The 13,773-nt window shown below is 47.4% G+C and overlaps 1 protein-coding gene across 2 annotated transcripts in view; it reads right to left on the bottom strand.

Annotated features, from left to right (window-relative positions):
- The window catches only part of ARFGAP3 (ADP ribosylation factor GTPase activating protein 3), a 57,500-nt gene extending 45,979 nt beyond the window's left edge, over positions 1 to 11,521 (bottom strand). The window contains exons 1-2 of one of the 2 annotated variants that reach the window (XM_036252844.1): positions 11,382 to 11,521; positions 5,718 to 5,836 (exon numbers count right to left, since the gene is read on the bottom strand). In XM_036252844.1, the coding sequence (XP_036108737.1) occupies positions 5,718 to 5,836; positions 11,382 to 11,450 (188 nt within the window). In that variant the 5' untranslated portion in view covers positions 11,451 to 11,521. The remainder of the gene's footprint in view (positions 1 to 5,717; positions 5,837 to 11,381) is intronic. The other variant, XM_036252843.1, reaches the window with a different exon arrangement.
- Positions 11,522 to 13,773: the final 2,252 nt, after the last annotated feature.

Genomic DNA, 13,773 nt, shown 5'->3' with positions numbered 1-13,773 from the left:
TCTCTCACATGGATGTTTCTCTCTCTCTCTGCCCCCCTCCCTCCCTCCTACTCTCTCTAAAAAAAAAAAAAAATCCTCAGGTGAGGATTAACAAAATGAATTAATGAATAAATAAAATAAATGAACAGATGTCCTGTTTGGACTTTTTCAGGGGTCCAGTTTGACACCTAGTAGGACCCTGGAGGATGCTCATCATTCACCATCAGGTGGAAGGGACCAACCCACCATCACCACCACGAGGGAGGAAGAAAACTCAGGACGGATGCTTTAGCAGTGAAAGCTCGAGTGCCCCCTACCCCACCACACTTTATGCCCTGCTTGCTTGAAAGCTAAGGTCACCTCAGGGCAAGGTAAAGGCAGTAAAATCCACCAAGTGATCAGTGCAAAACAAGACAGGACAGCACAACAAGGCTGGACGTCTTTATATTCCGTCGATAACTATGAGCAAAAGCAAGGCTATCCTGTATTCCACAACAGCTTCTCCCACACTGACTGTGCAGGAATGTGGACAGGTTAGAAAGGGCATAGGTAGGCTATCCTTACACAATGGGCCCTTCCATTTACTCATTTCTATGCCTATTTGTATCGTTTAACCTTTGTGAATATTATATTGAAGCCTAGCTAACTTACAATGAATAACGATACTAATACATATTATTACATATACAAATGACATATCTACTTCATGGGGACATAAAGAGTAAACATGAAACCATACTTGATAAGAAACATATTTCCCAAAGACAAAAATAAATCTCCTTTTAATTTTTTTTTTTTTTTGGTACGTGCCCCTAGTGGGAACCAAACCTGGGACTCTCTGGTCCGCGGGCCGATGCTCCAACCGCTGAGCCAAACTGGCCAGGGCTAAATCTCCTTTTAGAATTTGATTACCAAGCAAGGTGATTAAATGATATATCTCAGCCCAGCCGGTGTGGCTCAGTGGTTGAGCGTTGACCCATGCACCAAGAGGTCACCAGTTCGATTCCCCGTCAGGGCACATGCCCAGGTTGTGGGCCTGATCCCCAGTAGGAGGCATGCAGGAGGTGGCCAATCGATGTACTCTCTCATTGATGTTTCTGTTTCTCTCTCCCTCTTCCCTCCTCTCTCTCTAAAAATCAATAAAGAAAGAAAAGAAAAACAATATATCTTGTTCTGAAATCCCTTCTCTGAAAAATCTGCTTAGTCACCACATGGTCATGACCCCTCCACCACAATGAGTTAGGTGCCATCCCCTCCCCATCTATCATTGGGTGGTCATTAACAACACAGTCTCTGGAGACAGACAGAGAAAGTGCAAATCTCAACTCTGCCATTACTAGATGCATGACCTTGGAGAAATTACTTCTCTGGTCCTTACTTTCCCCATCTGTAAAGTAGGTACAATTATAGGATTATCTATTTCGCTCCTGTGGAAATTAAATAAGCTAATATCTGAAAAGTGCTTGGCTCATGGTAAACACCATGTGGCTAAAATTCTCACTGTGATTACCGCCATCATCATCATGGTAACTGTCACACTGTGTTATCAGTAGCAATCTCCAGAGGACAGGCATGCTCCATATTTTTCTCTCACACTCCTGGCACAGGCACATAATAGATACCTGACTTTAACTGTGTCCTAAAACTGCTACAAGTCCTCAGACTTGCTAATCTGCCTTACAACTTTTAGTCTTAAGCTCTCCTTAAAAAAAAAATAAAGCCAGCCCTGGCCGGTTTGGCTCAGCGGTTAGAGCGTCGGCCTGCGGTCCAGAAAGACCCGGGTTGGGTTCCCGCTAAGGGCATGTACCTCGGTTGCAGTTTGTCCCGGGCCCTGGTTGGGTCGTGCAGGTGGCAACCGCTCGATGTGTCCCTTTCAAATCGATGTTTCTCTCTCTCTCTCCCTCTCTCTCCCTCCCACTCTATCTGAACAAAAAATGGAAAAATGTCCTCGGGTGAGGATAAAATAAATAAATAAAGCCAGCCCTGGCCAGTTTACTCAGTGGTTAGAGCATCGACCCTTGGACCAAAGAGTCATGGGTTTGACTCCTGGTCACGGGCATGTATCTGGATTGCAGGTTTGATCCCCTGCCCCAGCCAGGGTGGTCCAGAAGGCAACCAATTGATGTGTCTCTCACATCGATGTTTCTCTTTCTCTCTCCCTTCCTCCCTCCCAGTCTATCTAAAAATCAATGGGAAAGCTCAGCAGGTGGATTGAGCATTGTCCCATGGAGTGAGAGGTCCCGGTTCGATTCCTCGTCAAGGTACGTGCCCAGGTTGTGGGCTCAATCCCCAGTATGGGGCATGCAGGAGGCAGCCAATCGATGTTTCCATCTCTCCCTTCCTCTCTCCCTAAAAAAACCATATTTTTAAAACATATTTATATTTAAAAACATATCAATAAAAAGATATTTTAAGAAATCAATGGAAAAAATCCTCATGTGAAGATTAAAAATAATAATAAAAAAAATAATAGCCCTGGCCGGTTTGGCTCAGCGGTTAGTGTGTTGGCCTGCGGTCCAGAGAGACCCGGGTTCAGTTCCCACTAAGGGCATGTACCTCGGTTGCAGTTGTCCCAGGCCCTGGTTGGGTCGTGCGGGTGGCAGCCACTTGATGTGTCCCTTTCACGTTGATGTTTCTCTCTTTCTCCTTCCCACTCTATCTGAACAAAAAATGGAAAAATGTCCTCAGGTGAGGATAAAATAATAATAATAATAATAATAAAGCCAAATATTTTAATATATTTCTTAGAAATAAATATAAAAAACGAATTGTTCTTTTTAAAAAAATATGTTTTTTTATGATTTTTTTCTTTTTTTTAGAGAAAGAGGGGAAGAAACATCAATGTGAGAGAGAAACATCGATCGGCTGCCCCCTGCATGCCCCTTAATGGGGACTGAGCTTGAAACCTGGGCATGTGCCCTGACTGGGAATCGAACCAGAATCCTTAAATCCATGGTAGGATGCTCAATCCACTGAGTCACACCAGCAGGGATAATTGTTCTTGAATTGAGCTGACAGGGATTCTCTCTCATACAATGGAATTGAAAACAAAAGGTTGTGATGACAACCTTTTGGACTCTGAATATAGCCAACCTTAAGAAGAAACTTGAATTGCTCATCAGTGCCCATTCCTACACAAGGAGGTGACTCACCGTAGGTTACTTCTTATGTTGAATTTAGATTAAGAGATGGTAAAATGTAAGAGAATCTGAGTGCTAAGAAAAAAGTAAATAGTGAAAAAAAGAAAAGTTGAAGAACCAGTGTCAGTTTAACCAAAAAGCTCCTGTTAACCAGCTATGTAAAGGAGAACATAGGTTCCCCGACAACCTCTATAACTTACATGAGTCAAGATACAACATTTGTCCCCAATAAGCTAGTGTTTGGGATTTTTTTAATCAGTAAAAAATGTTCAGCCTGACAGGTGTGGCTCACTGGTTGAGCGTCGACCCATGCACCAAGAGGTCTCTGGTTCGATTCCCGGTCAGGGCACATGCCCAGGTCGTGGGCCAAATCCCCAGGGGGGCATGCAGGAAGCGGCCAGTCAATGTTCTCTCTCATCGATGTTCCTTTCTCTCTCCCTCTTCCTTTCTCTCTCTAAAATCAATAAAGAAAAAAAAATTTTTTTTTACTGTTCAAAGAATAGCCCTCCACCTCTTTAAAAGAAAAAAGATACTAAGTACCCTTATCATCCTAGACTTTGTCTTGGCCAAATCCTAGACTGCTGCCCCTTAACAGTTTTAACAGTTGTTTTTGAATCATTTATAAGCACTGTGACTCATAGTTATATTTATCTGACTTTTTTTTTTATATATATTGATCTCACTAGAAGACTAGTGATTAAACCTGCAGAAGCCCAAACAGACCCTGCTGTCCAGGCTCACCAGGCTCCAGCTCAGCCCTTCCCTCAACTGAGGAATACGTCAGAAAACCACCTCCTTTCCTGGAAGGGTTTAAACTGCCAGTGTGTTTTAGCAATGAGGAAGAGGGAGGGCCAGGCTACAAAGGGCAGGGCCTGGCAGAGGAAAAGAGGAAAAGAATACAGGAAAGAGAAAGAAAGACAACCAACTAGGTACTGCCTCGAGTCCTGCCTTCTGGGCTCTGGGCAGAGCAAGTCACCATGTTAACTGGTAACAACTCATTTAGGGGTGTGAGGGAAGTACATTAAAAATAAACTTGCCCTGGCAATGAAATCCCTCAATATTTAAAAAGGAGACAAGGACAGGATAGTAATTTCAAAATATTCTGAGACCTACAGCTAGGGAAAAAGAAGGCAAAAGCTGACAGATCCTCTAAAACAGTAAGAACACACAGAAGAACTCCCTTTTCTAGATACACCTACGGAGTGGTATGGCTGTAAATGTCACATCAGGCCTTTGCAAACTGATTTCTGAAAAGAGAACTCAGGAAAGTTCACCAGAAAAGTTTTTATAAATTAATATATTAAAAAAGGGAATTATGTTGCTATTATTACTATTTATTTTTGTGCGATCATACGAAATATCTCATTATGCATTATAAGACTTGATCCTTCAGGAACGAATGCTCTTTATAGTAATTGTGTGTATCAGTATTCCTTAGGTCAAGGTAAGATGAGATCGCTCACCGTACAAACAGCCCGCCTGCCTCGCTGGCTCCTTCCCTGGGAAAAGCAGTGGCAGGGAACTAGGTGGCGTGGTTGGAGGTGGCCGGCAAACACACAGATCCCACAGGGCCGCAAGGAGGCGCCCGGCCTAGGCCCACGGCTGCTGAAGTGCAGGCCTCGCTCGGCTTCCAAGCCCTGAGCCCTGCTGGAACCCTTTCATTATTTCTTATATTATTTCACTCTCTTCTACCTCACACCAGGGCACTTGCCAGCTCCCACTGGATTGTGGGGCCATGTGTGCCCAGAGGGGGCCCTTTTCTCTCTTGCACACAAAGGCCCATCCAGGCTACTACCATACCAGTGTCAGAGTGGAAGATTGGAGCTTGTCAGAAGGAGTCCATGCAGCCCAAGACTTCAGATGAAAAGAGAAGAAAGACATATATATATATTTTAATCCTCACCCAAGGACATTTTTGCATTTATCTTCAGACAGATTGGGAGGGAGAGAGGGAGGAAGAGGGAGAGAGAAACATCAGTGTGAGAAAGACACATCCAGTGGTTGCCACCCACATGACCCCAACCGGGGCTGGGGAGAAACTATAACTGAGGTAAGTCCCCTTAGCGGAAACCGAACCTGGGACTCCCTGGTCCATGGGCCGACGCTCTAACCACTGAGCAAAACCAGCCAGGGCAAGATGTTTATATTATAGGCATTTAAAACTGCCACTGAAATTCATACCAAAATCATCACTCATGCGGTATGAGTGGCCCGGGAGCCAGGGCTGGACACTTATGCCGGAGTCCTGCCACTGGCTCTCCGGGCACCCGAGTCCCCTTCTACGGTGACTCTCTCAGCAGGACTCCTTTGTACTGCAAGTTATTAGAAGATCGTAAAGGGAAAGGAAATACTGTCTCGAACCCTCCCCTCTGTCTTCCACACCATGGCCTCATGTCTGACACGGAGCTCTATATAACAGTAAGGAAATAGAAAACAACCCATTTTCCCAGTTTAGTTAATTCTATGACTTAAATCTCCACAACTCATAGCCAACCTCTCATTTTACTTGATGTCAGAAGAAACATAAAGGAAAAAGTGGAAAGAGACCCATGGGACAATGTAACCCCTCCCACCCCCCACAGGGACAGCTTCACTTACCGAATAAAACTCAAGTGAACACCGAGCGACCGGTGTGACCCCGAGCAGTCGATGCAAAGAAACACCCCATAGGTTATGCTTGCCCAGCTGGGATTTTTGGCACCACAATCAAAACACACCTGAAAAAAAAATTGAAAAGTCAACTATTAATTACTTTATAGTAGCCAAATGAGCCTTCCCATGGGACACACAACCTGATTTAGCTTGAAAGTTGCTTAACCTTTATAATTTACTGGCTAACAGAAACCATCTCATCTAGATTTTAAAAACCTAAACTTTGGCCCCAGCCAGGTAGCTTGGTTAGAGTGTCATCCCGGTACACCAAGGTTGCAGGTACACCCCGGTCAGGGCACATACAAGAAACAATCAATGAATGCACAAATAAGTGGAACAACAAACGGATGTTTTTCTCTCTCTCACCTTAAAATCAATACAAATAAATAAATAAAAACCTAAAATTTCAACTTCTTTTATTATTATAATATTATATTCCATTAATTATATATTAATAGAATGATATTACTACATGTTACTTATATAGTAAGTTACACATTATTGTGAATCTGTTATAACACAGTGCAGTATGGGTGGTGAAGAGAACTGAGGTGTGTATATCATCTAAAACACTCCCTAGCCTCGAAGCATTGATAGGGTTCCGTCAGTCACATAAATGAACACTAGCCAGGGAGGCCCCATGCTGAGAATGCTCAAGGCCTCACTGTCCCCTGGACAGTGGTCTATACCACATGGCAGGAGTGCACACTTCTCAACTGAAGAAGAGTATGGTGGCCAGACTCCAAGGTGCCCCCAATGATCCTCCCCTCCTGGTGTTTATACCCTTGTGCAATCCACCCTCGCTTTCAGGGTGGTCTGTGTGACCATAATATGGCCGAAATACTGTATGTCCCTTCCAGATCAGGCTATAAACGACGCCATGACTTCCTTTCTCTCTCTCTCTCTATCACTGGCTCTGGGGGAAGCCAGCTGCCGTGTCTTGAGGACACTCAGGTAGGTCAGTGGAAAGGCTCAAGCGGGGAGGAATGGAGGCCCCGAGTCCAGTGGAGCCAGCCGACCACTACGTGAGTGGCCTCGGGAGTGGAAACTCCAGCTTTCAGATGACTGTGGCCTCAGGAGACCCTGAGCCTTCCTTCCTCAGCGCTGACCAAAGTCAAACACCCTCCATCTGATAACAGGAGCATAACAGTAATTTAAAATATGCAGTGCTTGTCATGGAAATGAACACAATTCAAGGCAGAACAACAGGATAGTAACACTTCCACTAGGAGGAGAATTATAGTTTCTTTTCCAGAAAAAATGCACCCATAGTTTAGATACACTTTATAGGCAGAGCCACCTATTGTGAAGATTGTCCCAACTATAACTGTCAGGAAAAACCAGGCTTCTGGCCTTTTGAGGGCAATAGAAGAGCGAAAACATGAGTGGGTTTCCAGAGCCCCACACTGATGGGCTCACATTAAGCATGCGTGAGTTGTGGGAGTGACAACTGACATGAAAGGTACCAGCCACTCACTTCAACGGTGCAGGGACCAGACACTGGGGCAGGCACTGAGGTATTAAGAGGTAGATGGCATCACTGATTCCACAGACACTTGCTGAGCCCTTACCCCCTGCCAGGCGCATGCTGCCCTTTGGGAGAGGACATGAAAATTCAGACGCCCTGTGGTAACAGCCATCAGACTGTGCCGACTGTGCCGAAGGTGCTGTCCCTCTGCGAGGGCCATTTGTAATCCCTCACTTACTCAACTGACAGTTGTGTTGTACGTACAATCAAGTATGTACCTGGAGCACACAAAGTGGACGTACAGAGGTGTTTCAGCAGGTGTGCCTGGAGCCCACAGACCAGCAGTCTAGTGGGAAAGCCAATTAGTTACACACTTGAATCTCAGGAAGCAAGGACAGGATACAAAAAGTTTCCTAGACAGGGTCCAAGAGGCATTTGGGGTCTCAAGAAGAGTCTAGAAGGGCAGTAAGTGGCAAAAGCCTGTGCAGGAAATGGCCCTGTGGGCGGAGGTGACAGCAGAGATTAGGTGTGCACAGCCCAGAGTAAGCAAGTCTGAGTACCACTCCCAAGGTGGTCGAAAGGCTGGCTACAAGAAGAGAACATGGGCTTCCTACCATGGTGACCTCAGCATCCTCCTGCCCCACCAACTGAGATAAGGACTCGCTAGAATGTAGCTCCATGAGGGTGGGGCTCAGTCTATTTTGGTCAGCTGAGCTAAGCACCCAGCCTGGCACCAAGTGGCATTAAATCCAAATACAGGTAGTGGGGCAGTTTGGAGGGGTGGAAGAGCTAATGAGTTAGACTGGGACCTGTGGGACTGGAGGTCGGGAGGTAGTACTTTGAGAGCGGGGGCTGCCCTTTGTGTTGATATGCGACCGAACCAAAGTTCAGACACTCTTTTCTAAGCAGAATATCAGTTATTATGGTGTTAAAAAAGAAACAGTTTTGACTAACCGTTTGTTTTACCTAAGGATGAGACTAGTTGCTATAAAAATAATAGCTAATATTGAGTGTTTACTCCCTGTCACGCACTGTTACTGGCCAACTGAATCTTCATAACAACCCTACCAGAAGGTACTGTTACTACCCCTTTGGGACCAGCTTCCAAGGTGTGTGCATGATCTGTGCAGTCCCGCAGGGCCCCACACTCAGAAGGGCCCATGGTCGGTTAGCGCTTTGCTGTCTTATCTTGAAATTCTTCACACTTTTCAAACGAGGGCTGTGTGTTTCCATTCTGCAGTCCCCAAAATTATGCAGTGCAGTTTTGACCCCCATTTTAGAGAAAATTAAGGAATTCTGAAGTATCACAGCTAAGAATGGTGCCTCAGGGACTGGACCCCAGGCAATCCACGTGGAGATTCTTCCCCCTTCACCAGGCAGCCCTTTACTCATCCTTTGTCCGCTGGACTGTCCACCCCCTGAAGGCAGGAGCCTGCCCCTTGGCTGAGGCTACATCAGTGTACCCTCAGTGCTTGGCACAGTGCCCAGCACACTGCAGGTGCTCAATGGATATCTGCTGAATGAATCACTCAAGCAATCAATATAAAACCAAGGGACAGTACAGCTTCAAGGAAGGATTTCACAAACTAGAAAACTGACCCTTATGAGCTGAAACCTTGGGTCCAGAGTAATGGCCATCACACACAAGGGAAGAAATTGGATACCACATTCTGAAAGTCAACCGAGTTGTCTTTCTTTACCTACTTTTCCTGTCTCGCGTGTCTTACTTAGAGCTTCTTTTTAGAACCCTTTTCGAAAATGCTATTGTCATCCGACTCTTTCACGTCATTAAAACTAGTTTTCACCTTTGTTTAGGTAACTGTTTCTTACTAACGATCAAATAAAGTCTTAATCAAGAAATGTAACACAATACTATGGGACATTACCTAGAAAATATTTTGCTCAATGCTTTTATTAATCCTACTACAGAATATAAAATGTTCCAAAGATGTGTTCTTCATAATAAAAACAGCTGACAAGTACTGAAGACTAGTAGGTGCAGGTACTGCTCTAAGTGCTTTTCTGGGATTTTCTCATTTAATCCTCACAATAACCCTCCGAGTTAGATCCTGCCCATGTAAGTAAGCACAAAGTAAGTGTTCCAGTAACCTGCCCAGGGTGACATAGCTGGAGAGCAGCAGAGTCTGGATAACAAGTTACAAGCGCATCCAGCTATCTCCCTCAAAGTGTCTCTTGGTAGAAAGACACTGATTTTTCATTTTAAAAGGGCATCTTCCACCCAGCTGGTGTGGCTCTATGACTGAGTGACAACCTATGAGCCAAAAGTCGTCAGTTCCATTCCTGATCAGGGCACATGCCCAGGTTGTGGGCCAAATCCCCGGTGCGGGGCATGCAGGAGCTGGCCAATCTATGTTCTCTCTCATCGATGTTTCCGTCTCTCTCCCTCTCCCTTCCTCTCTCTCTCAAATCAATAAAGAAAAATAAGCAAGTAAATAAAAGGGCACCTTTCCTTTGGTGTATCCCATCAAAGAGAATAGGGTGTACATGTTATGTTTCTGAGATAAAACAGACCAAAAAATATAGCTTCTACACTGCTAACTGCAGATCTGAATGTTGTCTAGATATACAGGAACCACTCGTTATTAACAGATGACTCTAAATTTGAAAGTCAAGAAAACAGCAAAGAGCCCTGGCCAGTTTGGCTCAGTGGTTAAAGTGTCGGCCTGCGGTCCAGAGAGACCCGGGTTTGGTTCCCACTGAGGGCGCGTGCCTCGATTGCAGTTTGTCCCCAGCCCTGGTTGGTCGTGCGGGTGGCAGCCACTCGATGTGTCCCTTTCATGTTGATGTTTCTCTCTCTCACTCTCTTCCTCTCTCTCCCTCCCACTCTATCTGAACAAAAAAATGGAAAAAAATGTCCTCGGGTGAGGATAAAAAAAAGAGATAAAACAGCAAAGAAATGGGCACTGGAGAATTCCTGGAGCCTTTCTCCTCCTGACTGCTCTGCCTTCATCAGCTATCACTTGCAATAAATTGTTTCCTTTCTCACTCCTAAGGCTGTAAAATTATGGGCTCCCCTCCACCATCAAGGCTTAAAATAAAGACATCCAAATTTTGTAAAACTCAGGAACTTTCTATGCCATCATGTCATGGCTTATGACCATGCTGGTGAACAGCTGTTCACTTTGGAGGTGACGATGGGTCGCAGACAGAACTCCTGTGACAGGAGAGGAGAGAGTCCACGATGACAGGACAGCCCTTTGCTCTCTCCAGGCTCCACTCCGACCTGTGATCCAGACCTGTGATCCTCAGAGGAGGTATCACTTTGGCCCAATGCGTCATCACATCTCCAGCCAGTTTCCAAAAGTTGTAAAAGTCATGGGGTAGGGGTGGGTGTGGGGTGGAGTAGGGGGCAGCCCCTGGACGTGGGAGGAAAGGGAAAACTCCCATCTCCAAACAGTCCCGAAGGGAAGGAAGGAAAAGGGCCTGTGTTGGGCTTTCTTAGAAAGAGAAAAGAGCTGGAAGCCACTGCGCAGACCCCTTGGCAGCTCTATCAGCAGGAACAGTGACGCTGCCATCAAGGGACACAGGGAAGCAATCAGGCTCCAGCAGGCGCCCCTGAGGGGTCCGTTCGAGGGTGGGGATGAGGCGAGCCGAGCTTTCCCAAATGCCCAGTGCTACCAGCTGGAGTTCTGACCCGGTGCATGCTTCCCAGCTGGGTCACAGGTGCCCCACTCGCAGGAACCCCGAAGTATCCTCCCCAACCTCTCTCGGGACCTCCAAGCTCGCCCCAGCTCTCAGGAACTCACCGTGTTCACTCGGCCACCCCAAAAGCCGCCCCCGCCCCCATGTATGTTCCTCAGCCAAGTGTCAGGAACCCATAAGTATCTGTCCCCCGGCCCCTAGGACCCCAAGGTGCTCTCGCCTCCCGCCCCCAGGGCCCGGCTGCCCGCCCCGCCCGCGGCCTCGGGTGTGTGCCCCTTCCCCGCTCCCCCTTTGCTGAAGCTGGGGGGCGGCGCGCGGTTCGGACCCTGGAGAGGCCCAGCTGCCGCGGCCGCAAGTGCGACGTGTCACAGGCCGGGCCGGCTCCTCCTCCCGCGGCCGCGGACACTGGCGTCGCAGGAGGCGCCCGCGGGGTCCGGCGGGGATGCCAAGCAAGCCTGAACTCGCCCGGCGGCCGTTACCTTGTTGGTGGGCACCGAGCGGAGGCGCTTGAAGATGGCCAGGATATCCTGCTTGCTGGGGTCCCCCATAGTCACCAGAGAACCGAGGCGCAGCCGGCCCAGCCAACCGGGAAGGGCCGAGCAGGAGCGGTTGCCGCCTCCCGGAGCTTGACTACGGCCCAGGGGGTGGGGCTGCGCGTGACAGCCAGGCTCCCGCTCCCCCAGGCCCCGCCCACAACCCCGCCCACAACCGGGGCGCACGCGCTGCTGTCCTCTAGGGCCTCGCTTAGCGGTGCCGCCGGCCCCGCCCACTCGAGCCCCGCCCTCCTGACGCTACATGCGCGTGCGCAGGAGGGTTGCGCGCCTTTTCCAGGTTTTCCCTGGCCATTCGTGCGGGGCAGTGGGGTGGCGAACCCGGGCCTGGGGAGGTTTGTTGGTTCCCATGCGCACGGCCTTCGGAACCTCGACCGTTTCGACTGGTAGAGTGCCATTTCAACTAACGGAAGGTCATCTCACCTCCTCTTCGTGAGTGCGCCAGAACCAGTCACTCAAGGGGCGAAGGAGGAAACTTGAGGGAAAGGGCCTACCGGCCGGCTCCCACACCCGACAGAGGAGACTCCAGTCCAGACGCCGCGTTTTCGTTCGTCCCCTAACTTTTTACTTGTTGCCCCAGGTGGGATCCTCTCTACATCGAAATGGCTTTTCCTTTTGTCTTTTTCTTTATTGATATTAGAGAGAGGAAGGAAGAGAGAGAAACATCCATGAGGGAGAACATCGATGGGCCGCCTCCTGCATGCCCCCCACTGGGGATCTGGCCCACAACCTGGGCACCTGCCCTGACCGGGAGTTGAACTGTTGACCTCTTGGTGCATGGGTCCATGCTCAACCACTGAGCCACACCTGCCGGCTGAAATGGATTTTCTTAAGGGATCAGTTTGGGTGGAAGGTCAGGGAGAGAGCCGTTCTCCTGAGGCAAAAGGTGCTCAGCCAGAACTGATGAGTACAGATTAGCAGCTAGACGTCTCCAGCACCTTAGGCTGCGTCTAACATGACCAGCTGGAAGGGTTTGAACTTGGGAAAGTTGCCTCTTTTACACCAGAAAATGCCGCCTGAGGTTGGGAGGTGCAGGGAAGGATAACAGGTTTTGGAGTCAAATGCGATACCTTGGCACCCAGCCCAATTCAGCCACCCAGCTCCTGGTTCTGTGATCTTGGTCAAGTCATTACTCTTTGCTGAAGCTTGGTTTACTCCTCTGAACAACCGGGTGACAGGTGAAGAATCAGTGCTGAGCAGCCCAGGAGAGTGGCTTCCTAGGAAAAGCCTTTGGCAATGGCCTTCTACTTTTATTTTATTTTTTAAAATATGTTTTTATTGATTTTTCAGAGAGAGAGGAAGTGAGAATGATAGAAACATTGATGTGAGAAACATTGATCTGTTGCTTCCTGCACTCCCCCTACTGGGATCGAGCCCGAAACCAGAGCATGTGCCCAGACTGGAATCAAATTGGGACCTCCAAGTCCACGGGAGGTCACTCTATCCACTGAGCCACACCGGCTGAGCTGGCCTTCTACTTTTAGAGGCTAGGACCGTTCACCTCACCTGTCTGGTTAGATACCCTCAGGGGAAGTTGGAAACTTTCCAGGAACAGGTGGAACTTTTCCAAGGAAGGGAAAGTATTACCTTCCGGAACAATATCCCTTTTTATTTTTGCAGATAGCTATGACTATTTGAAAGTTCTTTATTTTGAGTCAAAGTACATACCCCTCTATTTTGGGTCTATAGGTACTAGTTTGTCCTTAAACAGCACCTGGCTTGTTTGTTCATAAGGAACAGTCATATCCTTTCTGATGGGGATTATGGTCCCATTGACTATGTGGAGCTGAAATCTTACCAAGTCATGTATTAGATTAGGGTAGGTTATGTTTACTCAACTCTCTAACACAGATCCCTGAGGAGAAGAAAAAAGTTCACTGAAGTGTAGACAGTGTCCACACCAATAGTCAGGTATAAGGGAAGGGGCAAATACTATTACTGTCTTTTCTCTCATCTGCTTAAGTGTTCTTAATAGAACCTATTACCACCTGGTACTATAATATGTAAATATATCTGCCTCCCTTCAGTTGAATATAAATTTCAAATGAGAGTGGATCTGTTTGGTCTGCCTCCCTACCCCCAGCACCTAGAACAATGCCAGGCACATAGTATGCATTCAATCAAGATTCTTGGTGTTGGCTTAGAATGTATAAATACAAAGGTCATCACTCCCAACATCATAATGAGACAAGACTGGATAATCTACAAAATCATAACTTCTCTGGAGCCCCTGAGAGAGCTGAGGCTGCAAAGCAACTAAGTAAACTGAATTCTTTTTTTTTTTTTTTTTTATCCTCACCCGAGGACATTTTTCCATTTT

This window comes from Molossus molossus, unplaced genomic scaffold (genome assembly GCF_014108415.1).
Source record: "Molossus molossus isolate mMolMol1 unplaced genomic scaffold, mMolMol1.p scaffold_m16_p_10, whole genome shotgun sequence".
NCBI classification, from domain to species: Eukaryota; Metazoa; Chordata; class Mammalia; order Chiroptera; family Molossidae; genus Molossus; species Molossus molossus.
The sequence above is the reverse complement of the archived record's forward strand: the minus strand, read 5'-3'. Positions and strand labels throughout refer to the sequence as shown.